General features: G+C 42.9%; 1 protein-coding gene across 4 annotated transcripts in view; it reads right to left on the bottom strand.

The window, feature by feature from the left end:
* Window positions 1-27,160, bottom strand: part of cux1b (cut-like homeobox 1b) — a 477,189-nt gene that overhangs the window by 238,608 nt on the left and 211,421 nt on the right. For all 4 annotated transcript variants that reach the window (XM_078422720.1, XM_078422717.1, XM_078422719.1 and 1 more), the window contains exons 9-12: window positions 16,899-16,947; window positions 15,016-15,120; window positions 859-1,047; window positions 467-525 (exon numbers count right to left, since the gene is read on the bottom strand). In XM_078422720.1, the coding sequence (XP_078278846.1) occupies window positions 467-525; window positions 859-1,047; window positions 15,016-15,120; window positions 16,899-16,947 (402 nt within the window). The remainder of the gene's footprint in view (window positions 1-466; window positions 526-858; window positions 1,048-15,015; window positions 15,121-16,898; window positions 16,948-27,160) is intronic.

Here is a 27,160-nt window from a genome sequence, read left to right as displayed (position 1 = left end):
AGTGGTTTATTTGTCACATATGCAACTGCACAGTGACATTTCTTTTGCATTTGTTACACATGCGGGCGCTGCCATTATTGGCACTATTACTCAAAGTACTAAGTTTACATACTCTGTTGTGCTGCTGCAAGTAAGCATTTCATTATACTCTCTGGGACATATGACAATAACACTCTCTTAATTCTTGACTTTTGAATCACGTAAACGTAACACAAAATTAATTTTAGATGGATAACATTTCCTAACTCACCATTAATGACATCAGCATTTAAGGACAACTACTCAAGCACTGGCTAAACCATTTATGGGAGACCCCGGGAAAAACTGTGGAAGTGGGACCTCCATCTTACAACTTTTGGAGTTATAACACTGAAATAAGAGCAAGCGGAAACTAAATTGTCATGTCAATAACACTTTATCGCAAGATATTTCAAGGACAGAAACTACTTCATAAATCAACACTCACCTCAACTCCTTCTTAACCTCTTCATAGTCAGACTGATCTTTTAGCTTTTCCTCAAGTTGCTTCAAAAATATACAAAATAGACAAGGCAGCTTAGAAAAATATAATAATATAGCAAACATAGAACAGTACAGCTCAGGAACAGGCCCTTCAGCCCATAATGTCTATGCCGAACATGATGACGCCATCACTTATCCACCTGCACATAACTCATATCCCTCCATATCCATACGCCTATAAAAAAAACTACTAACATATTTATAAATGCCACTAACATACGTGCTTCAACCACCACCCCCAGCAGTGGGTTCCAGACACTCACCACCCTCTGTATAAAATCTGCCACAAAACCGTTCATCATTTAAAGCCAACGAACTCTTTCCGCGTCTTCTTACCTTGAGCGTGCTGTTCTTCGCCGTAAGTTGCTGCTCAAGTTGAGAGACCTGATTTGTTGAGGTCTCACGGAGTTTTGTCAGATTTGCCTGCAATCTCTGCACATCCTCAACCAACTGCATTATTTCACGGTCTTTCGCAGCTAATTCAACCTCTAGACTTGATCGTGTTAACACTTCAATAGCTTGTTCCTAGTAAACCAGAATACAAATTTCATGTATTAATATTCCTTTGTGTTCACACAAAACCTGGCAAAATAATGCACTTCCAGTTCATCCGCCCATAGTAGGAGGAATGCTGAACAGATGCATCCCTTGGCATGTAACAGTGCTTCCTATCTAAGAAAGAAGCAAGAGCAAGGTCTCTTCAGCTCCTTCGGTCGGTAAGCATGATACTGTTCCTCCTTCAGCTTCCAGCCCAATTCTCACCGTGTCCAACAATCTCTTCATCTTAGTTTAGTTTAGTTTAGTTTAGTTTAGTTTAGTTTAGTCGTACACCGTGGAAACCAAGGTTTCAGCAGGAATGACGGTGGAACAGCAATGGCAGGGATTTCTGGGCATAATCCAGAAGATGCAGGATCATTTCATTCCAAAGAGGAAGAAAGATTCTAAGGGGAATAGGAGGCAACCGTGGCTGACAACGGAAGTTAGGGATGGAATAAAACTAAAAGTGTCTCCGAGATGGATTCTTAGAACAGCTTGTACTGGAGCCTACTAGGGAGAAGGCAATTCTGGATTTAGTGTTGTGTAATGAACCTGATCTGATAAGGGAACTCGAGGTAAAAGAGCCATTAGGAGGCAGTGATCATAATATGATGTTTTAATCTACAAATTGAGAGGGAGAAGGGAAAATGGGAAGTGTCAGTATTACAGTATAGCAAAGGGGATTACAGAGGCATGAGGCAGGAGTTGGCCAGAATTGACTGGAAGGAGGCCCTAGCAGGGAAGACGGTGGAACAGCAATGGCAGGTATTCCTGGAAATAATGCAGAAGTTGCAGGATCAATTTATCTCAAAGAGGAGGAAAGATTCTAAGGGGAGTAAGAGGCACCCATGGCTGACAAGGGAAGTCAAGGACAGCATAAAAATAAAAGAGAAGAAGTACAGCAAAGCAAAGAAGAGTCGGAAGCCAGAGGATTGGGACTCTTTTAAAGAGCAACAGAAGCTGACTAAGAAGGCAATACGGGGAGAAAAGATGAGGTACGAGGGTAAACTTGCCAATAATATAATGGAGGATAGTAAAAGATTTTTTAGATATGTAAAGAGGGAAAAAATAGTCAAGGCAAATGTGGGTCCTTTGAAGACAGAAGCAGGGGAAATTATTATGGGGACAAGGAAATGGCAGACGAATTGAACCAGTACTTTGGATCTGTCTTCACTAAGGAAGATACAAGCAATCTCCCAGATGTTCTAGTGGCAAGAGATCCTAGGGTGACAAAGGAACTGAAGGAAATCCACATTAGGCAGGAAATGGTGATGGGTAGACTGATGGGACTGAAGGCTGATAAATCCCCAGGGCCTGATGGTCTGCATCCCAGAGTACTTAAGGAGGTGGCGCTAGAAATTGTGGACGCATTGGTGATCATTTTCCAATGTTCTATAGATTCACGATCAGTTCCTGTGGATTGGAGGGTAGCTAATGTTGTCCCATTTTTTAAGAAAAGAGGGAGAGAGAAAACGAGAAATTATAGACCAGTTCGTCTTACATCAGTGGTGGGGAAGATGCTGGAGTCAATTATAAAAGACGAAATTGCGGAGCATTTGGATAGTAGTAACAGGATTGTTCCGAGTCAGCATGGATTCAACGAAGGGGAAATCATGCTTGACTAATCTTCTGGAATTCTTTGAGGATGTAACTAGGAAAATTGACAGGGGAGAGCCGGTGGACGTGGTATACATTGACTTTCAGAAAGCCTTCGACAAGGTTCCACATAGGAGATAAGTGGGCAAAATTAGAGCACATGGTATTGGAGGTAGGGTACTGACATGGATAGAAAATTGGTTGACAGACAGAAAGCAAAGAGTGGGGATAAATGGGTCCCTTTCAGAATGGCAGGCACTTTGGTGGTAAGAATAGGAAGGCAGAGTATTATCTGGATGGTGTCAAGTTAGGAAAAGGGGACGTACAACGAGATCTGGGTGTCCTAGTGCATCAGTTACTGAAAGGAAGCATGCAGGTATAGCAGGCAGTGAAGAAAGTCAATGGAATGTTGGCCTTCATGACAAGAGGAGTTGAGTATAGGAGCAAAGAGGTCCTTCTGCAGTTGTACAGGGCCCTAGTGAGACCGCACCTGGAGTACTGTGTGCAGTTTTGGTCTCCAAATTTGAGGAAGGATATTCTTGCTATTGAGGGCGTGCAGCTTAGGTTTACTAGGTTAATTCCCGGAATGGCGGGACTGTCATATGTTGAAAGACTGGAGCGACTGGGCTTGTATTCACTGGAATTTAGAAGGATGAGAGGAGATCTTATCGAAATGTAAAAGATTATTAAGGGGTTGGACACGTTAGAGGCAGGAAACATGTTCCCAATGTTGGGGGAGTCCAGAACAAGGGGCCACAGTTTAAGAATAAGGGGTAGGCCATTTAGAACTGAGATGAGGAAAAACTTTTTCTGTCAGAGAGTTGTGAATCTGTGGAATTATCTGCCTCAGAAGGCAGTGGAGGCCAATTCCCTGAATGCATTCAAGAGAGCTAGATAGAGCTCTTAAGGATAGCGGGGTCAGGGGGTATGGGGAGAAGGCAGGAACGGGGTACTGATTGAGAATGATCAGCCATGATCACATTGAATGGCGGTGCTGGCTCGAAGGGCCGAATGGCCTCCTCCTGCACCTATTGTCTATTGTCTATTGTCTAAAAGAAAAGGTGTATAACATAGCAAAGAGTAGTGGGAAGCCAGAGGATTGGGAAACCTTCAAAAGAACAACAGAAGGTAACAAAAAGGGCAATAAGGGGTGAAAAGATGAAATACGAGGGTAAGATGGCCAAGAATATAAAGAAGGATAGTAAAAGTCTCTTTAAGTATGTTAAGAGAAGAAAAAGATTAGTAAAGACAAATGTGGGTCCCTTGAAGGCAGAAACAGGTGAAATTATTATGGAGAACAAGGAAATGGCAGAAGAGTTGAACAGGTACTTTGGTTCTGTCTTCACTAAGGAAGACACAAACAATCTCCCAGGTGTACTAGAGGACAGAGGATCTAGGGGGGGTAGAGGAACTGAAAGAAATTTGCATTAGGTGAGAAATAGTATTGGGTAGACTGATGGGACTGAAGGCTGATAAATCCCCAGGGCCTAATGGTCTGCATCCCAGGGTACTCAAGGAGTTGGCTCTAGAAATCGTGGGCGCATTGGTGAACATTTTCCAATGTTCTATAGATTCAGGATCAGTTCCTGTGGATTGGAAGGTAGCTAATGTTATCCCACTTTTCAAGAAAGGAGCGAGAGAGAAAACGGGGAATTATAGACCAGTTAGCCTCACATCGGTGGTGGGGAAGATGCTGGAGTCAATTATTAAAGAAGTAATAGCGGTGCATTTGGATAGCAGTAAAAGGATTGGTCCAAGTCAGCATGGATTTATGAAGGGGAAATCCTGCTTGACTAATCTTCTGGAATGTTTTGAGGATGGATGAAATGGATGAAGGAGAGCCGGTGGATGTAATGTATCTGGACTTTCAGAAAGCCTTTGATAAGGTCCCACACAGGAGATTAGTGGACAAATTTGAGCACATGGTATTGGGGGTAGGGTGTTGACATGGATAGAGAATTAGTTGGCAGACAGGAAACAAAGAGTAGTAATAAACAGGTCCCTGTAAGAACGGCAGGCAGTGGCGAGTGGAGTGCCGCAAGGCTCGGTGCTGGGGCCGCAACTGTTTACCATATATATTAATGATTTGGATAATGGAATTGGAAGTAACACGGGCAAGTTTACGGATGACACAAAGTTGGGTGGCAGTGCGAACTGCGAAGAGGATGTTAGGAGGTTGCAGGGTGACCTGGACAGGTTGAGTGAGTGGGCAGATGCAGTATAATGTAGATAAATGTGAGGTTATCCACTTTGGCGGCAAGAACAAGGAGGCAGAGTATTATCTCAATGGTTTTATTCACAAAATGCTGGAGTAACTCAGCAGGTCGGGCAGCATCTCGGGAGAGAAGGAATGGGTGACGTTTCGGGTCGAGACCCTTCTTCAGACCATCTCAATGGTGTCAGATTAAGAAAAAGGGAAGTGCAACAAGACCTGGGTGTCCTTGTACACTAGTCACTGAAAGTAAACATGCAGGTGCAGCAGGTAGTGACAAAAGCTAATGGCCTGTTGGCCTTCATAACGAGAGGATTTGAGTATAGGAGTAAAGATGTCCTTCTGCAGTTGTACAGGGCCCTGGTGAGACCACATTTGGAGCATTGTGTGCAGTTTTGGTCTCCTAATTTAAGGGAGGACATCCTTGCTATTGAGGCAGCGCAGCGTAGGTTCACGAGGTTAATCCCCGGGAAGGCGGGACGGTCATGTGAGGAAAGATTGGAAAGACTGGGCTTGTATTCACTGGAATTCAGAAGGATGAGAGGGAATCTTATAGAAACGTATAAAATTATAAAAGGACTGGACAAGCTAGATGCATGAAAAATGTTTCCAATGTTGTGGGAGTCCAGAACCAGGGGCCACAGTCTAAGAATAAAAGGGAGGCCATTTAAAACTGAGATTTAAAAAAAACTTTTTCACCCAGAGTTGTGAATTTGTGGAATTTTCTGCCACAGAAGGCAGTGGAGGCCAATTTACTGGATGAATTTAAAAGAGAGTTAGATAGAGCTCTAGGGGCTAGCGGAATCAAGGGATACGGGGAGAAGGCAGACACGGGTTACTGATTGTGGATGATCAGCCATGATCACAATGAATGGCAGTGCTGGCTCGAAGGGCCAGCTATTTTCTATGTTTCTATGTTAGCCAACCAAGTTTGCGCCTACCAGCGATCAACCGTACACTACTTCTATGTCTATCATTAGACAATAAAGTATTATTTAGGCATTCATTCATTCATTCATTCATTCATTCCTCCACACTAGGAACAATTTACAGAAGCCAATTAACCTACAAACCTACACGTCCTTGGAATGTGGGACAAAAACGGAGCAGAGAAAACCCACGCGGTCGCAGAGAGAACAAACAGCAAGAACAGGGAGAACACTCTGTACAAACAGCAGCCCTAGTCAGGATGGAAGCCAGGTCTCTGCCGCTGTAAGTCAGTAGCACAACCACTGCGCCCAAGTGCAGATTCAGACTGAGAATCGGGACTGGGGATTCCAAAGATAGATAACTCCCTATGTAAATAAAGGATATCTTCCTCAGCCTAATGACTTGGATGAAGGGATTAAAAGTACCATTAGCAAATTTGCAGATGATACAAAGCTGGGTGGTAGTGTGAACTGTGAGGAAGATGCTATGAGGTTGCAGGGTGACTTGGACAGGTTGTGTGAGTGGGCGGATGCATGGCCGATACAGTTTAATGTGGATAAGTGTGAGGTTATCCACTTTGGTGGTCAGAATAGGAAGGCAGAGTATTATCTGAATGGTGTCAAGTTAGGAAAAGGCGACGTACAACGAGATCTGGGTGTCCTAGTGCATCAGTCACTGAAAGAAGCATGCAGGTACAGCAGGCAGTGAAGAAAGCCACTGGAATGTTGGCCTTCATAACAAGAGGAGTTGAGTATAGGAGCAAAGAGGTCCTTCTGCAGTTGTACAGGGCCCTAGTGAGACCGCACCTGGAGTACTGTGTGCAGTTTTGGTCTCCAAATTTGAGGAAGGATATTCTTGCTATTGAGGGCGTGCAGCTTAGGTTTACTAGGTTAATTCCCAGAATGGCGGGACTGTCATATGTTGAAAGACTGGAGCGACTGGGCTTGTATTCACTGGAATTTAGAAGGATGAGAGGAGATCTTATCGAAATGTATAAGATTATTAAGGGGTTGGACACGTTAGAGGCAGGAAACATGTTCCCAATATTGGGGGAGACCAGAACAAGGGGCCACAGTTTAAGAATAAGGGGTAGGCCATTTAGAACTGAGATGAGGAAAAACCTTTTCAGTCAGAGAGTTGTGAATCTGTGGAATTATCTGCCTCAGAAGGCAGTGGAGGCCAATTCTCTGAATGCATTCAAGAGAGAGCTAGATAGAGCTCTTAAGGATAGCGGGGTCAGAGGGTATGGGGAGAAGGCAGGAACGGGGTACTGATTGAGAATGATCAGCCATGATCACATTGAATGGCGGTGCTGGCTCGAAGGGCCGAATGGCCTCCTCCTGCACGTATTGTCTATTGTCTATTGCCTAATTCTCAATATCAGAACCCTTTTCCTGAGCTTTGAGTGATTCCATTAAGTTCTCAACATCCTCAAAAAAAACCTTTTCTTTTTATAATTCTTTGCCCAATAACACTGATTTTTAAGCACCCTGTTACCTCACCTATTCATGCACCTGTAGAAGTTCAGGAGAGTATTTATCAACGGTATGTCGGCAACTCGACTAAAGGACTAAAGGACTAAAGGAATTACAAAAAGTGGTGAACACTGACCAGTCCATGGGTACTGACCTCCCCACCATCAAAGGGATCTATCGGAGTCATTGCCTCAAAAAGGCAGCCCGCATCATCAGAGAGCGCTTGCCACCCACACGTTTCCCTCCTGCCATCGGGAAGAAGGTATAGGAGTCTGAAAACCGTGACGTCCAGGTTCAGGTTCAGGAGCAGCTTCTTCCCCACAACCATCAAGCTATTAAACACTACAAACTCCAACTACTAATCGTCTTGATTGCACTAGGGTTTCAGGCTTTGATTTGTTTTTGTACAACATAGTGTTCATTTGTTCATTTAATTTGTTGTTGTTTATTGTTGTATTATGTTGTTTAGTATGGGAACAAAGAAATGGCAGACGAGTTAAACCGTTACTTTGGATCTGTCTTCACTGAGGAAGATACACACAATCTCCCAAATGTTCTAGGGGCCGGAGAACCTAGGGTGATGGAGGAACTGAAGGAAATCCACATTAGGCAGGAAATGGTTTTGGGTAGACTGATGGGACTGAAGGCTGATAAATCCCCAGGGCCTGATGGTCTGCATCCCAGAGTACTTAAGGAGGTGGCTCTAGAAATAGTGGAAGCATTGGAGATCATTTTTCAATGTTCTATAGATTCAGGATCAGTTCCTGTGGATTGGAGGATAGCAAATGTTATCCCACTTTTTAAGAAAGGAGGGAGAGAGAAAACGGGTAATTATAGACCAGTTAGTCTGACATTAGTGGTGGGGAAGATGCTGGAGTCAATTATAAAAGACGAAATTGCTGAGCATTTGGATAGTAGTAACGGGATCATTCCGAGTCAGCATGGATTTACGAAGGGGAAATCATGCTTGACAAATCTACTGGAATTTTTTGAGGATGTAACTAGGAAAATTGACAAGGGAGAGTCAGTGGATGTGGTGTACCTCGACTTTCAGAAAGCCTTCGACAAGGTCCCACATAGGAGATTAGTGGGCAAAATTAGGGCACATGGTATTGGGGGTAGGGTACTGACATGGATAGAAAATTGGTTGACAGACAGAAACCAAAGAGTGGGGATAAATGGGGCCCTTTCGGAATGGCAGGCAGTGACCAGTGGGGTACCGCAAGGTTCGGTGCTGGGACCCCAGCTATTTACGATATACATTAATGACTTAGACGAAGGGATTAAAAGTACCATTAGCAAATTTGCAGATGATACTAAGTTGGGGGGTAGTGTGAATTGTGAGGAAGATGCAATAAGGCTGCAGGGTGACTTGGACAGGTTGTGTGAGTGGGCGGATACATGGCAGATGCAGTTTAATGTAGATAAGTGTGAGGTTATTCACTTTGGAAGTAAGAATAGAAAGGCAGATTATTATCTGAATGGTGTCAAGTTAGGAGGAGGGGGAGTTCAACGAGATCTGGGTGTCCTAGTGCATCAGTCAATGAAAGGAAGCATGCAGGTACAGCAGGCAGTGAAGAAAGCCAATGGAATGTTGGCCTTCGTAACAAGAGGAGTTGAGTATAGGAGCAAAGAGGTCCTTCTACAGTTGTACCGGGCCCTGGTGAGACCGCACCTGGAGTACTGTGTGCAGTTTTGGTCTCCAAATTTGAGGAAGGATATTCTTGCTATGGAGGGCGTGCAGCGTAGGTTCACTAGGTTAATTCCCGGAATGGCGGGACTGTCGTATGTTGAAAGGCTGGAGCGATTGGGCTTGTATACACTGGAATTTAGAAGGATGAGGGGGGATCTTATTGAAACATATAAGATAATTAGGGGATTGGACACATTAGAGGCAGATAACATGTTCCCAATGTTGGGGGAGTCCAGAACAAGGGGCCACAGTTTAAGAATAAGGGGTAGGCCATTTAGAACGGAGATGAGGAAGAACTTTTTCAGTCAGAGGGTGGTGAAGGTGTGGAATTCTCTGCCTCAGAAGGCAGTGGAGGCCAGTTCGTTGGATGCTTTCAAGAGAGAGCTGGATAGAGCTCTTAAGGATAGCGGAGTGAGGGGGTATGGGGAGAAGGCAGGAACGGGGTACTGATTGAGAGTGATCAGCCATGATCGCATTGAATGGCGGTGCTGGCTCGAAGGGCTGAATGGCCTACTCCTGCACCTATTGTCTATTGTCTATTGTCTATTGACCTATTGTGCTGCTCCAAGTAAGAATGTTTTTGCTCTCTTTCGAGACAAATGACATTAAAATACTCTCGACTTTTGATTTCTACATTTTCCTCAAAATGTATGTGTGGTTAATTCATCTACAATTTGTTCCCCTGCCTTTTCCTGAGTAACAGTGCTATGACTGCCTGCCCTAGCAATGCCTCATAATTGTATAAACTCCTCTCAATCTCACCTCAACCTCTGACACTCCAGAGAAAACAATTCAAATTCACCCAACCTGTCCTTATAGCTCACACCCTCTAATCTAGGCAGCACCCTGCACCCTCTTCAAAGCCTTCACACCTTTCTGTGCAACCAGAACCGTACACAATACTCCAAATGTGGCCTAAGTCCCAGAGTCCTATAGAGCTGCATCATGACTTCCAGACTCTGAAAATCATCTTGCTGATCAATGACGACATGCACACCATACACCTTCTTTATCTCTCCATCTACTTGAAGAAGGGCCCCGCTCCAGGGATGCGTGGCCTGCTGCGTTACTCCAGCACTTTGTGTCTTTTTTGTTGTTGTAAACCAGCAGCTGCAGTTCCTTTATTTTATATCTACTTATGTTGCCACTATTAGGGAGCAGTGGACTTGGACGGCAAGATCTTTCTGTTCATCAATACTGCTGAGAGTCTTGCCATTAACTGGAGACTTTCTCCTTACGTTTGACCTCCCAAAGTGCAACACCTCGCACTCGCTCAGATTAAACCCCATCAGCCATTTCTCTGCCCGTCTGTGGCTGATCTATATCCCACTGTATACTTTGACAACATACCTACTGTCTGCAACCCCACAAATTTTGGTGTCATCTACAGAATTATTAACCGACCATCTACAGACATCCAGCCTGAATAGCCCCCATCCACCACAATCCTGCCTTTCTATCAGTAACCCAGTTCTGAATCCAAATAACCAAGTCACTGTGGATCCCAGGCATCTTAATCTCCTGGACCAGCCTAATCACTAGCAATAGAAGACCAAAAAAATGATGAAGTGGTTGAAGATAGAATATGAGAATTAACCTGCATAAAAACAGTAAAAGATTTTGTAAACCATATAAAAGAGAAATTAAGCCATGGTGTTTACTCTGAGTCAAGCCCAGGAAAACCCACATAGACAATAAAGGACTTGTTGAGGTATGAAGAAATATTTTGTGTGCCGTCATTGTGGGAAACATATTGTATGAGTAATTGAAGGAAATAAAAAGTTGGTAACAGTGAGAAGCATAAAACAATTCCCATCATTTTGGAGAAAGGCTGAAGCATATCATCCAGACATTGCAGCAGCCAAGCTATGACAGGACAAGAATTATAGTCATGGAATCAGACAGCACAGAAACAGGCCCTTCAGCCCAACTTGCCCACACCAGCCAACATGTCCGATCAAGACTAGTTCTACCTGCCTGTATTTGGCTCATATCCTTCCAAACTTATCCAATCCCTGTACCTATCTAAATGCTGTGTAAATGTTGCTGTAGTACCTGCCTCATCTACCTCCTGCAGAAGCTCATTCCATACACCCTCCACCCTTTGTGTAAAAAAGTTACCCCTCAGGTTCACCCCGTACACTACCACTATCCTACACACTAGGGACAATTTATAATTTATAAAAGTTAAGTAACCTACAAACCCATTTGTCTTTGGAGTGTTGGAGAAAACCCACGCAGTCGCAGGCAAATCCTACACCCGTAGTCAGGATGGAACACGGGTCTCTGGCGCTGTAAGGCAGCAACTCTACCGCTGCACCACCCATGTGCTTTTCCAGTCTCCCCTTCAAAGCCTGGATACAGTGGATGTGGGGAGGCTGTTTGCACTAGTGGGAGAGTCTAGAGCCAGAGGTCATGGCTTCAGAATTAAAGGACTTTCCTTCAGGAAGGAGATGAGGAGGAATTTCTTTAGTCACAGGGTGGTGAATCTGTGGAATTCATTGCCACAGAAGACTGTGGAGGCCGTCAATTGATATTTTTAAGGCAGAGATATAGATTCTTGATGAGTGTGGGTGTCAGGGGTTATCGGGAGAAGAAAGGAGAATGGGGTTAGGAGGGAAAGATAGATCAGCCATGATTGAATGGCAGAGTAGACTTGATGGGCCGAATGGCCTAATTTTGCTCCTATCACTTATGAATTTATGAACCTATACTACTGGCCACACTCATTCCCTGAGGTGGAGAGATTCAACTCCTCCCCTCTCTGAGTAAATACATTTCTTCTGATTTTCAACAACCATTTAATCTCAATGGCCTTCCTTCACATTGCTCTCTCCAATTGTAGAAAAATTTCTTCAGTGTCCATTTTAACAAAATCTTTCAGTCGTCTATAAGGTCACTTCTGAAGAGAAAGAAATCCCAAATTGTTAATTTCTTGATTAATTCTCTCCTTGCTATGAGTGGGCTGCAAACCATTCCCAAAAGTATATTTTCTCACTAGTTTTATTTATTTCCACCCCATCCTCATTAAAAGGAAAGAACTGCAGATGCTGGTTTAAATGGAAGGCAGACACAAAATGCTGGAGTAACTGAGCGGGTCAGGCAGTGGGAGATGCTGCCTGTTCCGCTGAGTTACTCCAGCATTCTTTGTCTACCATCCTCATTGAACCTATTCTTCAGAGGTAAGATCATTGCTCGTACTGTCCTCACTCAATCCTTTACTTGTGGGTCTTTTTCTATTTGATCTGCTTCTGCTAAATATCATGTCCCACAAAAATCCAAGTCATCCATAGATATCAAACTAAGTTTGAGAAACAGCTAATCCTTGCCACCCTCTGATTTCTCACAACAAGCAAAATTCATCCGTCGTTGTTCACTTAAATGCATGTTGTTATCAAAAGAAACAGTTCATGAACTTAGAGAACTTTGTACACATCAAAAAACTGCAGATGGCAGAAATGTAACTTGAAACTAGATATTGCTATGCTCAGCAGCTCAGGCAGTGTCCATAAAAAGAGAAACAGAGTTCATGTTTCAGATCCACAAGTCTTTAAACTGAAATGTAAACCTTTTCTCTTTCCATTAATGATGAGAGTTTCCAGAATGTTCTGGTTCTATTTATTAAATTGTAGTGAAACATCTACCTCACCCACCTTTTGTTTTAGTTTGTGGGAAGGAAACCGCTTGGACCTGGTGATTTTCTGACCCACTGCTTTCTATATCTGATATTTTGCTAATGTTAGTTCTGCTGAATCTCCATATTATTGCTGAATACAATATTAGTTTTCTCAGGATGGCCTTTACAATAAATACTGGCAGAAATACAAAATTCAACGTGTTGCCTATTTACTTAGTTTTAGTTTTAATCAAATAAAACTCAAAGAAATCAAGAAATTACATTTTTGGATGGCACGGAGGCGCAGCAGTAGAGTTACTGCCTTACAGCCCTTGCAGCGCCGGAGACCCAGGTTCCATCCCGATTAAGGGGGCTGTCTGTACGGAGTTTGTACGTTCTCCCCGTGACCGCATAGGGTTTTCCCCCGAGATCTTCGGTTTCCTCCCACACTCCAAAGACAAACAGGTTAATTGGCTTGTGTGTATGTGCAAATGATCCCGAGTGTGTGTAAGATAGTGTTAATGTGCGGGGATCGCTGGTCGTTGCGGACCAGGTGCGCCGAAGGGCCTGTTTCCGCACTGTATCTCTAAACTAAACTAAACTATATTGAGTTTTTTATTCTCCCTTTTTGCAGTTCCGTGTAATTCCCTTTTGCAGTTCTTTGTATCACTGCCAGTCTTCAGGATCTGTACTGGTTTTGTCTTTTTGTCTGCATTACTTTGATCCCATCTTCAGTCACCCTGGAATGTTTTTTTGGCAACAAGGGCTCTTATCCCTCAGGATTATAAGTGACCCTGCATCACTGAGTTCCTGCTCCAACCTCCCCACTGCTCTAGTGTGGTTTTAACCACCAGCACATTTGCTGACTTTACTGTCTACACTCTTGCTCACTGCGTGAGACTTACTTTCACCGTCTACTATCTTTCTCACATTTGTCTCTTTCAAGCAGTACATTGAACTAATTCATAGCGTGGCTGCTACTAGGTATGTGTTCATGCACTGTGCATTGTGAAGCTGCTAACAAAAGCTGGCTTGTTACTCATTACCAATAGCGGCTGCATTCTTGTTGGCTTGGGATCAGCTTGCTGCAAGGTTTTGTGAGCACCCTCCAGAAATATCACAACCCAATATGTTTCTCCAAATCTACATGCACATTTAAAGAAAAATTAAAAGCACTCAACTGCAGGATTGTAAATTCCTTCAGGTGAATATTGCAATTCTCCTGAGCTCTTTTATCAACCTACCTCTAAATACTTTGCACTGCAACTTATTCCACTTGCCCCACTTCACTGCCCATGGCTGCTTCCTTGCCTGTTAGCACATTTCAGGAATTCTACTTGGTGCCATTATTTTTTCGGTTTACATTTTATCGGATTCTGAAATTCTTGCAGCCTTCTGCAATTTTCTTGTGTGTTTCCCCGACCAATGCCGACAAAGAAATTGTACTTGTCCTTGTTGCTTTGCTCCTGGGCCTGGTCAATCTGGCCATCTGTGGGTCAGGGCACCGGGCAGAAGAGGGCTCTGCTCCAGCCGACTGCCTGCCCCTTTTCCGGGGTTATGTCCGTGCCCCGGTGTCCCTCGAAAAGGAGGGGCACCATGGGGGGGGGTTCCGGGTCTGGTGGGCACCGCCAGTATGTATCCTGGACTAGGATTGACTGTACCCTGGACTAGGATTGCAATATAGTCTGTTAATATTTAGTATTAAGAATATTTGGTAACTTTGTATTGTGGTAGTGGGTGTGTTGGTATTGTTTGTTTTGTAAATATTATTATTGTGAATAACTGAATTCATTTATTTTTGGTAAAGAAAGTGCACCAAGCAACTCGAGCATGACTTGTGACAGAAAGTGCCCGATGGAGCTTGTGGCGCGAGGTGATTAAACACAGATAGTATCACGTTCCGCTCTATAGCTCTATGAAGTCTAGAACTATGGAAGATGCCGGCCGTGCATGTACCACCTCTGAAGGAACACCCCCACACCAACACCCAAGGTTGCTCGTCATTAAAACCTGGGCATTTATCGGCAGAATTAATAACAATTCTGCGCATGGTGGTGCAGCGGTAGAGTTGCTGCCTTACAGAACCAGAGACCCAGGTTCAATCCTGATTACAGGTGCTTGCCTGTAAGGAATTTGTATGACCTGCGTGGGTTTTTTCTGAGATCTTCGGTTTCCTCCCACACTCCAAAGACGTACATGTTTGTAGGTTAATTGGCTTGGGTATAAATGTAAAATTGTCCCCAGTGTGTGTAGGATAATGTGAATGTCTGGGGATCGCTGGTTGGTGTGGGCTTTGTGGGCCGAAGGGCCTGTTTCCGCACTGTATCTCTAAACTAAACTAAACAACGTGAATTGGAACATCAATGACAGTTTACAGTGAAAAACGTGATTATCAGTCAATCCCTCATTTCAATCATATTCTTTAATGGCTTACCACATCAGGAGCTTTCTGAATCTGAGTGGCCAGCTGAAGGGATTTGTTAGCTGAGGAAACCTGCTCGCGTAAGGACTCTGCTTCTCTCTGAACCACTTCTGCCCTCTGAGAAAAGGGGAGAAAAAACAAAACTTATGCATTGAACAGCTGACAAATTATATGGACCCATTAATCAATTTCTGCACCACTGACTATAACAGATTTTCCTTAACAGTCAACCTAATGAATGTAAAACGAGAATACTGGAAGTGATGGATATTCATTTTAAACCGTACAAGGAGGAAATAATTGAGTGATTATGACAGCAATTTAACGCCAGGAGCAAGGAATCCCTGCTGATATTAATGTTGCAGCTCAGTGATTTTTTCAGACAGAACAAAAACAAGTGGAACGAGATTCTTTTATTCAATTTCTTTTTGCACAGATGTGACTGAAGGGGATTTTATTTGTAATGGGGCAGGGGAGGAGAAGAGCAGAATTTTTAAAAACCATGGGAGGGGTGGAGGGAAGGAGGGAAGAAACATAAATAAGGAATCAGGAGGTCAGGGTATGAGGAGAGTGAAGAGGTGTTAGGAGAAGGGGAGGGAAGTGAAAGAATGTTGAAATAGAACAGAGAAGGATAGATACCCAGGGGTTAGTAGGAATATGATAGGCAGAAAAGCCTGTTTCCACACTGCACAAGACCAGAAGAAGTGTGAGGAGAAGGAGCAGGGTAAGAATGAGGAGGTGGACAGGCAGAATGGGACTGTGATGACGTCATACAATACAGAAACCAGTGCTTTGGCCAACTTGTTCATGCCAACCAAATTGCCCCATCTAAACTAGTCCCACCTGCCTACGTTTGGTCAATACCCCTCTAAACCATTCCTATCCATGTATCTGTCCAAATGTTTCTTAAACATTGTGATAATGCCTGCCTCAACTACCTCCTCTGGCAGCCGTTCCATACATCTATCACCGCTTGTGTAAAAAAGGTTGCCCTTCACGTTCCTATCTTTCCCCCCTCAACTTAGATATCACGGCTTGGCATATATTCCTGTTAACCCTTCCTATTCATTTGCCTGTCAAACTGTACCTGTCTTGCCGGCTCCCTCTGGCAGCTCATTCCACATACTCACCATCCTCTTGAGAAACACATGCTCTCAACTCCTTGTAAATCTTTTCCCTCTCACCTTAAATCTCCACCCTCAAGCTCTAGACTACCATACCCAGGCAAAAAACTGTGACCACCCATCTTACCTCTGCCCCTCAAGATTGTATAAGCTCAATAAGGCCATCCATCAGTTCCTACGCACCAAGAAAATACTTCCCAGCCTATCCAGTCTGTCCTTGTAATTCAAGCTCTCCAGTCCTGGTAACATCATAGGATCGTTGAGAAACAGCATGGAAACTGGCTCTTTGGACCACCAAGTCCACATTGACCATCAACTATCCATTAATACTAATCCTACATTAATCTAATCCAATTTCCTTCTCTCTCATTCCCCCCAGACTCTACCAGTCACGTACACACTAGGGGCAATTTACCAGCACCCAAACACGTCTTTGGGATGTGGGGGAACCAGTGCATCCGGAGGAAACCCATGCAGTCACAGGGAGAACATGCAAACTCCACACAGACAGCACCCGAGGTTGGAATTGAACCGGATCTCTGTGAGGCAGCGGCTCTACCCGCTGCACCACCCTAGGTCCCTGTGAATCATTTTTACACCCTTTACAGAATAATGTGTCTCTTCATATAGTTGGATGGGTGGAAAATATGAGCAGTGAGAGGAAGAGAACAGGAAGAAGGTGGGGGTGTAAAAGGAGGGAGGGGAGGGAGCAATAAGGAGGGTGAGAAACTGCAAGACGAAGATCAGTCACCAAAACATATCATCTGTTACCTGATTAGCTCGTTCCAGGTCTGTCATGATCATTTCAATTTCGTCTGCTCTGTAATAGAAAGAATGCAAGAAGAATGGAAGTGAATTAAAATCCTAAACTCTGTGCAAATATGTCTGTGCAATATTGTGGCCCTGTATACAGCGACTCTTTACATGCCTTGTGTATGGTACACAAAACAAAGAATTTCACCGTAACTGATAATAAAGTATGCATTCAAAAGTAGTCCTCACCTCAGTAATTATTTTGGATTGGAAATGTCCATTGGACATTGGAAAACACATTTCATCCAGAGAGTTTATGTAATAGGTCAATATTGCACAATCTTGATCCATTTAATTTGGCTACAAAACAGTTGCCCAAATTATACTCTGTTACCCAACACTTCCTTCCACACTACCCTCCAAAATACATCATTGCTTTGTAAAGTTCTCCCAATCCTTATACCACTAATACAATTTTATTGGTAATGCTTCTCCCACCCTCTCACAAAGCAAGAATGTTGTACTTTAGATGAGATGAGACATTATCTCCAAAGGAGGCAGAACAATTAAGGTTCCATGGGGAAACATACCAGTAAAAATTCTGCATAAAACAGCTCGGTGAATAGTCACATGTAATTCTCTTCAAAAAACTTTAGGAAAGTATAATTCAGGTTTATTTTACTTCGAAGATTCAAGTATCTTCAATATCTTATGATAAATAACATTCAAATTCATCGTAATTCCAATTCAAAAAAGTGAAGCAACTCTGGAGGAATATTTGGTTTTAAACTTGTTTTTGAAGAAAATAAAATGTTAAAACTGATCTTGTATAAAATGACCTAAACAAACAAATTGACTTGAACAAATTCCTTTTGGATGAGAAAGAAAGTTGATAATTTAAACAAGGGTTCACATTGTTAACTTTTACATTTGCAAAAGAGGAGTCGTCTCAAACAAAGAATTATCAAGAAAATAGGTAAATGTTCCATCATTTCATCTACAGCAAGACAATTGGCTACATGGTTAGAAGCAAAAAGGATTGTAAGAGATTTTACTTGTACATAAAACGGAAAAGATTACCAAGGACAATTAGTCATGGTGACCAAAGTGCCAGATCCCAAGTACCCGTGTTTGGTGCATGTCCCTCTCAACCTTTCTCATTCATGTACCTGACCAAATGTTTTTTAAATGCTGTGATAGTATCTGCTTCAATGACCTATTCCAGCAGCTCGTTCCATAGATCCACTATTGTGAGCCTTTCTACAAAAACAGGAGAATTTATAAATCGAGAAGAGAAATGAGGAGGTGACAAAAAAGATTGATGTAGGTAGGGCGGTGGATGTTCATAAGTGAAAGGAGCAGAATTAGGTCATTCGGCCCATCAAGTCTACTCCACCATTCAATCATGGCTGATCTATCTTTCCCTCTTAACCCCATTCTCGTGCCTTCTCCCCATAACCCGACACCTGTACTAATCAGGAATCTATCTACCTCTGCCTTAAAAATATCCACAGCCTTCTGTGGCAATGAATTCCACAGATTCACAACCCTCTGACTAAAGAAATTCCTCCTCAACTCCTTCCTAAAGGAACATTTTATTCTGAGGTTATGACCTCTGGTCCTAGACTCTCCCACATGGATTTTTAGTAAGGCTTTTGATAAGGTCCCTCATGTTGGGCTGATCCAGATTAAGAAGAATGGGATTCACAATGACTTGGCCATGTGGATTCAGAACAGTCTTATTCATAAAAGACAGGGTTGTGGTGGAAGGTAGATATTCAGGCTGGGTCTGTGACCAGTGGAGTTCTACAGGGATCTGTGCTGGGACCTCTGCTGTTTCTGATATATAAATGACCTGGACGTAAATGTACATGGATTGGTGAGTAAGTTTGCTGACGACACCAAAACTGTGGAGTTGCACAAAGTGAGGAAGACTGTCTGAAGATACAGCAGGATATAGATCAGCTGCAGAAATAGGCAGAGAAATGGCAGATGGAGCTCAACCCAAGCAACTATGAGGTGATGCACTTTGGGAGGTTGAATATACAGTGGGGGAGTATTACAGTGAAAGGCAAGACATTTAACAGGCCTGATGTACAGAGGGATCGGAGTCCAAGTTCATAGCTCACTGAAGATGGCAGCACAAGTACATTGGGTGGTGAATAAGGCATATGGTATACTTGCCTTCATTGCTAGCGGCATTGAATATAAGAGTCAGGCAGCCATGATGCAGACATTGGTTAGGCCGCATTTGGAGTATTGTGTGATGTTCTGATCGCCCCATTACAGGAAAGATGGGGAGGTTTTGGAGAGGGTGCAGAGGGCCTGTTCCTGTGCTGTTCTATGTTCTATGTATCAATCCTTAGTGCACAGAGCTGTTACCAGGAATTAGGGTTATAGTTTAGCGAGGTTTATTCTTGCAAATGTTACACATGAAGGAAAAATTCGGAGTAGTTTTGATGATGTACATTGATAGGGGAGGTAGGTAACCAGAGGACACTGATTAAATAAATGGTAATAAAGCTTGGACAGAGGTGGGAGAGAGAAGATGAGAAATCATTTTAATCAGTGGGTTATGACCTCTATATATATCCTGACAGGCTGGCAGAAACAGATTCAAAAGTAATTTCCAAAAAGAAATTGGATATGTATCAGAAAGAAAAATGTTTATGGGGAAACAAAGAACAGCAACTTGGAGCGAACTAGAGCTTTCATTGACAGGATCAGCCCCAGCATAATGGGATATATGGACTCACATGGACTCATATATGGACTATCATATATATGGACTCACATGGACTCATATATGGACTATCCTCTAACCTTACATTACACAAAAGCACACCCATAAAGATTAGATCCCAACATTTAAATGATAATGGCAATGTTTTATAACCCACAGTAACTCTTCTCAATTCAGTGAAGGGCTGGGTGAGACCATTGAAGATTCTCCCTTCACATGCTTGAGCTGGAGGTTGTGGATTCTGCAGCACTCCACAGGGGCAGGCTGGCAACAACTGGACAACCATCTGAGTGTCCGACCTGATAGTATCTGTATTGGGTATAGGGTCAGAAGGATGGTCTCGACCCAAACGTCCCCTATCCATGTTGTCCGGAGATGCTGCCTGACCCACTGAGTTACTTCAGCACTTTGTGTCCTTTCGTGCCATCCAGCATCTGCAGTTCCTCCATTCTATCGACAGCATCACTCTTTAACTGCCAAGTTCTCAAATAAACCAAATGTGAGCAAAAGGCCAATGGTCTATATACACCGCTTTGTGTCGTTGAGAAATAGGCTCTTTGGCCCACCATCATGGATCCCTACCATCTGGGCCTCGGCCTCGTCTCAATGTGCCATCGGGCAAGTGGATGGGCATCAGCACGGCAGGGAGCCAGAAAAAACTTTAGATTAAAGTTCATTTATTTCAATGTGAGAGTCTTAATGGAGAAGGCGGATGAACTCCTGTTGGACCTCCTGTTGGAAGTGTTGGACCTCCTGTTAGGAAATGAGATGGGTCAGGTGACGGAGGTATGTGTTGAGGAGCACTTTGGGTCTAGTGATCATAATGCCATTAGTTTCAATATCATTATGGAGAAGGTCAAATCTGGACCAAGGGTTGAGATTTTGGATTGGAGAAAGGCTAATTTTGAGGAGATGAGAAAGGATTTAAAAGGAGTGAAATGGAAATTGTTGTTTTATGAAAAGGATATAATAGAGAAATGGAGGATATTTAAAGGTGAAATTTTGAGAGTACAGAGTCTTTATGTCCCTGTTCGGTGGAAAGGAAAGAATAATAATTTGAAAGAGCCATGGTTTTCCAGGGAAATTGGACACTTGGTTCGGAAAAAGAGGGAGATATACAATAAATATAAGCGGCAGGGAGTAAATGAGGTTCTTGAGGAATATAAAGAATGTAAAAGGAATCTTAAAAAGGAAATTAGAAAAGCGAAAAAAAGATATGAGGCTGCTTTGGCAAGTAATGTAAAAGTAAACCCCAAGGGGTTCTACAGATATGTCAATAGCAAAAGGATAGTGAGGGATAAAATTGGTCCATTAGAGAGTCAGAGTGGACAGCTATGTGCTGAGCCGGAAGAAATGGGGGAGATATTAAACAATTTCTTTTCTTCGGTATTTACCGAGGAGAAGGATATTGAATTATGTGAGGTAAGCGAAACAAGTAGAGTAGTGATGGAAATAAGGAGGATTAAAGAAGAGGAGGTACGGACACTTTTGAAGAATATAAAAGTGGATAAGTCTCCAGGTCCAGATAGGATATTCCCTAGGACATTGAGGGAAGTTAGTGCAGAAATAGCAGGGGCTATGACGGAAATATTTCAAACGTCATTAGAAACAGGGATGGTGCCGGAAGATTGGCGCATTGCGCATGTTGTGCCTTTGTTTAAAAAAGGTTCTAAAAGTAAACCTAGCAATTATAGACCTATTAGTTTGACGTCTGTGGTGGGAAAATTAATGGAAAAGATACTTAGGGACAATATATATAATTATTTGGATAATCAAGGCCTGATTAGAAACAGTCAACATGGATTTGTGCCTGGAAGGTCATGTTTGACTAATCTTCTTGAATTTTTTGAAGAGGTTACCAGGGAAATTGATAAGGGCAAGGCTGTGGATGTTGTCTATATGGACTTCAGTAAGGCATTTGACAAGGTTCCACATGGAAGGTTGATTAAGAAGGTTAAATCGTTGGGTATTAATAGTGAGGTTGCAAGATGGATTCAACAATGGCTGAATGGGAGATACCAGAGCGTAACGGTTGACAATTGTATGTCAGGTTGGAGGCCAGTGTCTAGTGGAGTGCCCCAAGGATCTGTGTTGGGTCCACTGTTGTTTGTCATTTACATTAATGATCTGGATGATGGTGTGGCAAATTGGATTAGTAAATATGCAGATGATACTAAGATAGGTGGAGTAGTTGATAGTGAGGTAGATTTTCAAAGTCTACAGAGAGACTTGGGCCTTTTGGAAGGGTGGGCTGAAAGATGGCAGATGGAGTTTAATGCTGATAAGTGTGAGGTGCTGCATTTTGGTAGGACAAATCAAAATAGGACGTACAGGGTAAATGGTAGGGAATTGAGGAATGCAGTGGAACAGAGGGATCTGGGAATAACTGTGCATTGTTCCCTGAAGGTGGAATCTCATGTGGATAGGGTGGTGAAGAAGGCGTTTGGTATGCTTGCCTTTATAAATCAGAGCATCGAGTATAGAAGTTGGGATGTAATGTTGAAATTGTACAGGGCATTGGTGAGGCCAAATCTGGAGTATGGTGTGCAGTTCTGGTCGCCAAATTATAGGAAGGATATCGACAAAATGGAGAGGGTACAGAGGAGATTTACTAGAATGTTGCCTGGGTTTCAGCACTTAGGCTACAGAGAGAGGTTGAACAGGTTGGGTCTTTATTCTTTGGAGCGTAGAAGGTTGAGGGGGGACTTGATAGAGGTTTTTAAAATTTTGAGAGGGACGGACAGAGTTGACGTGGGTAGGCTTTTCCCTTTGAGAGTGGGGAAGATTCCAACAAGGGGACATAGCTTCAGAATTGAGGGACAAAGGTTTAGGGGTAACATGAGGGGGAACTTCTTTACTCAGAGGGTTGTGGCTGTATGGAATGGGCTTCCGGTGGAAGTGGTGGAGGCTGGCTCGATTTTATTATTTAAGAGTAAATTGGATAGGTATATGGATAGGAGGGGATTGGAGGGTTATGGTCTGAGTGCAGGTAGATGAGACTAGGTCAGGGAGAATGGTCGGCGTGGACTGGTAGGGCCGGACAGGCCTGTTTCCATGCTGTAGTTGTTATATGTTATATATGTTAACTCAGAGTGTGTGACTGGGACGTTATTACCATTATACAGCAACCTGGCCAACAGAGGGACAAGACTGGCAGCTTCATGTTCCCGGGTACAGGTTGCAGAAGAGATATAGATGCAGGTCACAGAGGAAGGGGTTTTGCTTTATTCAGCCAGGAGAACGCTGTGGCAGTAGTCTGAGATGCATTACTGAAGGATCATCCAGTGAGACTGCATGGGCAGAGCTGAGAAATAAAAACGGGGATGAGCACCTTGTTAGGAGCTCAAAGTGCAAACATGCCGGGAGATTGCAGGTAGCTACAAGACTAATACAGTTGATATCATTGGGAATTTTAACTATCCCGATATAGACTGGGAGTGCTTAGTGCCAGGGCTCAGATGATATAGAATTCGTCAAATGTGTTCAGAAAGGTTTTCTCAGGCACTATGTAGAGGGCCCAACATGGCTGACCTACTCTTAGGAAACTGGCTGGGCAATTGTCTTAAGTATTAATGAGAGAGCTTTAGGAAGCCAGCAACCACACTTCTAACAGCTTTAAAATAGTTCTGGAAAAGGACTAGTGGAGGACCTCAAGTTAAAGTTCAAAATTGGGGCAAGGTCAATTTTGATGCCATTAGACTGGAACTTGCAAAAGTTAACAGAGTGCTGGTGTAGCTCAGCGGGTCAGGCAACGTCTCAGGAGATCGTTCCGACCTGAAGCGTCTCCTCCTGAGATGTGGCCTGTCCCGCTGAGCTACTCCAGCACTCTGTCCAGTTCAATGACATCCTTCCTAAAGCAGGATAAACAAAAGTGAACACAATGCTCCAAGTGCAGCCTCGCCAATATCTTGTACAACTATAACATAACGTGACAACTTCTGTACTGACTCTGACTAATGAAGGCCAATGTACCAAAAGCCTTTTTTAACCAGACACGTCGTGCTGGAGTAACTCAGCCGGTCGGAAAAAATGAGTGACAATTCGGGTCAAGACCCCTCTTCAGCCTTTCTTGACCACCCTATCTACCTGTAACACCGATTTCAGGGAATTATGTACCTGTACTCAATCCCTCTGCACTTCCAAACGTCCCAGGCCCCTACATGGAATATTTTCTCATTTGTCACTTCTTCACTTCTGTTCTCAGGAGGTTTGAGGAGGACTAGGTTTTGAGAGGAATGTTACATTTGACGTAGCGGACTTGAGGTCTGTACCACAGTGGGATTTACAATGTATTACCAAACTCCATGGTGTTCACCAAGAGCAAATCTACATCAGAACCTGCAGGTCTGGCAGTAAATGAGGCATTCCCAACAACATCTCTCCCCAGCACCACGCCTCTCTTCCCCATGATTCCTTGGCCTGAGTCCCTGGAACACACTTACTCGCCTTCCTTTGCATTCTCCCTGCTGGCACCGACAAAATTCTAGACAACAGAAAATAAAAGCTGTTTTGTGCAATAAGGTTGGCATGGAGGCAGTGAGCCAAAGGCACTGTTGCTGTATGACTCAGTCACTTTGAACCAACCCAACAGCATTCTTGTGCATCAAAGTACACCCAGTTCCTGAACTAATTTACAATTTTAATTTAATTGATTAAGATTCATTAAAATTTATTACATTTTTAATTTAATTTATTATAAACAGGCCCTTTGGCCCAACTTGCCCTTGCTGACTGAGATGCCCCATCTATATGAGTCCCACCTGCCCGCGCCCACCCCATATCCCTCCAACCCCCTCCCATCCTTGTACTTGGCCAAATAATTATTCTAATTTAAAAGTGGGCACAAAAACTAAAATCTAAACCAGCATATTTCAGCTGGTCTGGTGCAATTTCATTTGACCACATTTAATTTAGAATAGACATGCCCTTACCTTTATTCTAAACAACAATTTAAAAGAAATCTGAGGGGCAACATTTTTCTTTTACGCAAAGGATGGTAGTTATATGGAAGGAACTGCCAAATGAGGTAGTTGAGGCAGGCACTATCACATAATTTATAAAACATTTGGACAGATACATGGACAGGATAGGTTTAGAGAGATATGGGCCAAACAGACAGATGGGACTAGTGTAGATGGGATTTGTTGGTTGGGCAAGTTGGGCCGAAGGGCCTATATTCATGCTGCATGACTCTATGACATAAAGTCATCATGACTCTATGCATAGATTACAACGGTTTCATCCCTACTAGGAGTTATTTCTCTCAACATAATGATTATCATTTTGGATCCATCCTGATTTATCCAACTGAATAAAGAGGTCTTTCAATTCCTCACAGCAGTGCAAAGTGACCAGAGTGGCTGCATTTTTGTGCAAAGCGAGTTAATGACATTGGATACCTGGATGTGAGGTTGGCTAATTAACGAGAAGGGCTCGAGCATGCAGCTGTGTGTCAAAGGCATAATCTAGTGCTTTCAAACATCGCTGAAATTCAATCCTCGCACGGAAATGCAGCAGCAAACGGCAGTTTCAAATTGGTGCATTAATATTAATGCAAGGACAGCAAAGAATACTGTTATGTAATATTGTCACACATTATGTATATTTTAACATGTGCCACATCAAAATGTTTTGTGCTAAGATGTCTATATTTGGATCCTTTCATTAATGAATAGAAATAAGAGGCATGTTGTAGAGGATTATCCCCAAAATTAATAATTAGGAACAGTTCGTCAAGGTGAATGTATTAAACAAATGCAACATCATTGTTTTAATTCCATACAAACTCACTTAATTGGATTCATAGAGTGATAGTGCCCAGCTTGTTCATTCTGACCAAGATGCCCCATCAGCACCAGTCCCACCTGCCTGCACTTGACACACATCCTTCCAAACCCCTCCCATCCATGTACCTGTCCAAATGCCTTTTAAATGTTGTTATAGTACCTTAAAATGCTGTTACCGTGCTTATATTTCTTTCTCTGTCACAAAAATACTCAAGAGTAAATAAAAGTAAAAATAATTTTAAAACAGTACAGGATATAGCATTTAGTGAATACGGGATTTGCCAATCTCTCTCCTACACATCGTTATGTGTATGGCAGGTTTTCCTGCAGTTCTAATGATTTCAAAAATCAGTTGCAGATAACGAATTGGGGAATTGTGAGAAACAAGGGAGTTATTAAGACCTTCTGCTTTCAGTATCTGGACCCACAAAGGCAAGACATGCTGAGAAATGAAACGGGTGATTAAGCAACATATATAAGTGCCAAATGACATGATGCAGTAATTAATTTATCACACTGAAGGCCAGCTGAGCGAGCAGGCTAGCTATGAATAGATATTTCTGATTCTTTTCTAAAAGATGAACCTTTAAGGGCCTGTCCCACTTAGGCGATTTTAAGGTGACTGCCGGTGACTAGGCTGTCGCCGACAGTTCGCCAGGATGTCGTGGGCATGATCGTGAGGAGTCTTCCAAGAATCATAGTGGATCTCAGCGAGTCGCTGAGAAATCAACCGGAGTGAAATTTCTCGGCGACAGCTGGCTTGTCGCCAGGTATCGTTGCTTATTGCGAGCGCTGTCGCATGCTGTCCCCAGGTTTGCTTGTTTCTCTTAGATGCATTTAGAAGCACATAATATTAAAATAAGTAAAGTCATTTGAAGATACCACAAAATACTTGTGTTTAACCAATTTATTTACCGTCAGGACATTTGACAGGTAGATTGGAGGCGACAGTCAGGTAAGCGTGGGAATTTTCACGATGTTTATGGCCATCAGCGATCACATTTAAAGTAGGCTCCAAACCCAGATATGCAACCCAGAAACCAGATTTGCATCTCCCGTACATTTTCATAGAATGCCCACACGCTTTTCACAAAAATCCATTTAACCACTTTTAAAATTAAATTTCTTAATACTGCTAGTAGTAAACTGGAAGTCAATCCAGTTTATGCCTTGTTACCGTGAAGCTTGGTTTTCAAGTAACCCGGGTAAGGTGTTATATTTCCAAACTCTCAAGTACTTACCGACTTGTCAGTGATTTCAGCGAAAATTAGGACGCCGGAGAAGCATTGACAGCGTGGGAATTTCGCGATGTTCCCAAAGACGGTGTAATCTCGACCTGACTTGGCATTGTCGTGGTCATTGTCGTCGGGTAAAAGAAAATTTTGGCGATCTGCTATGTCTTTGACAGTCGCCGGCAGTCGCCTAAAAAATCGCCTAAGTGGAACAGGCCCTCAACTTCTCACTTTAAAGTATTAGAGTCAAAGATATGCATTGCATTTGTCAATGCAATGATTTTAATACTATTATATATAAATTATATTAACCCTATTTGCAAATAACCAGAAAAGATACTCACATTTTCCAAACCCCTTGCTAAAAGATTTAACAGTTTTTAAAGAGAAGTTATTTCCTATTTTACACAGCACATTTGCACATAGAGATACCCGACCTCAACTAAATGTAGAGCACTGCCCAACGCATGGACTCCCGTAGTTTAGTTTAGTTTAGTTCAGTTTAGAGATACAGCGTGG

This window comes from Rhinoraja longicauda, chromosome 26 (genome assembly GCF_053455715.1).
Source record: "Rhinoraja longicauda isolate Sanriku21f chromosome 26, sRhiLon1.1, whole genome shotgun sequence".
In the NCBI taxonomy this organism is placed as follows: Eukaryota; Metazoa; Chordata; class Chondrichthyes; order Rajiformes; family Arhynchobatidae; genus Rhinoraja; species Rhinoraja longicauda.
This window is presented reverse-complemented; position numbering and strand designations above follow the sequence as displayed.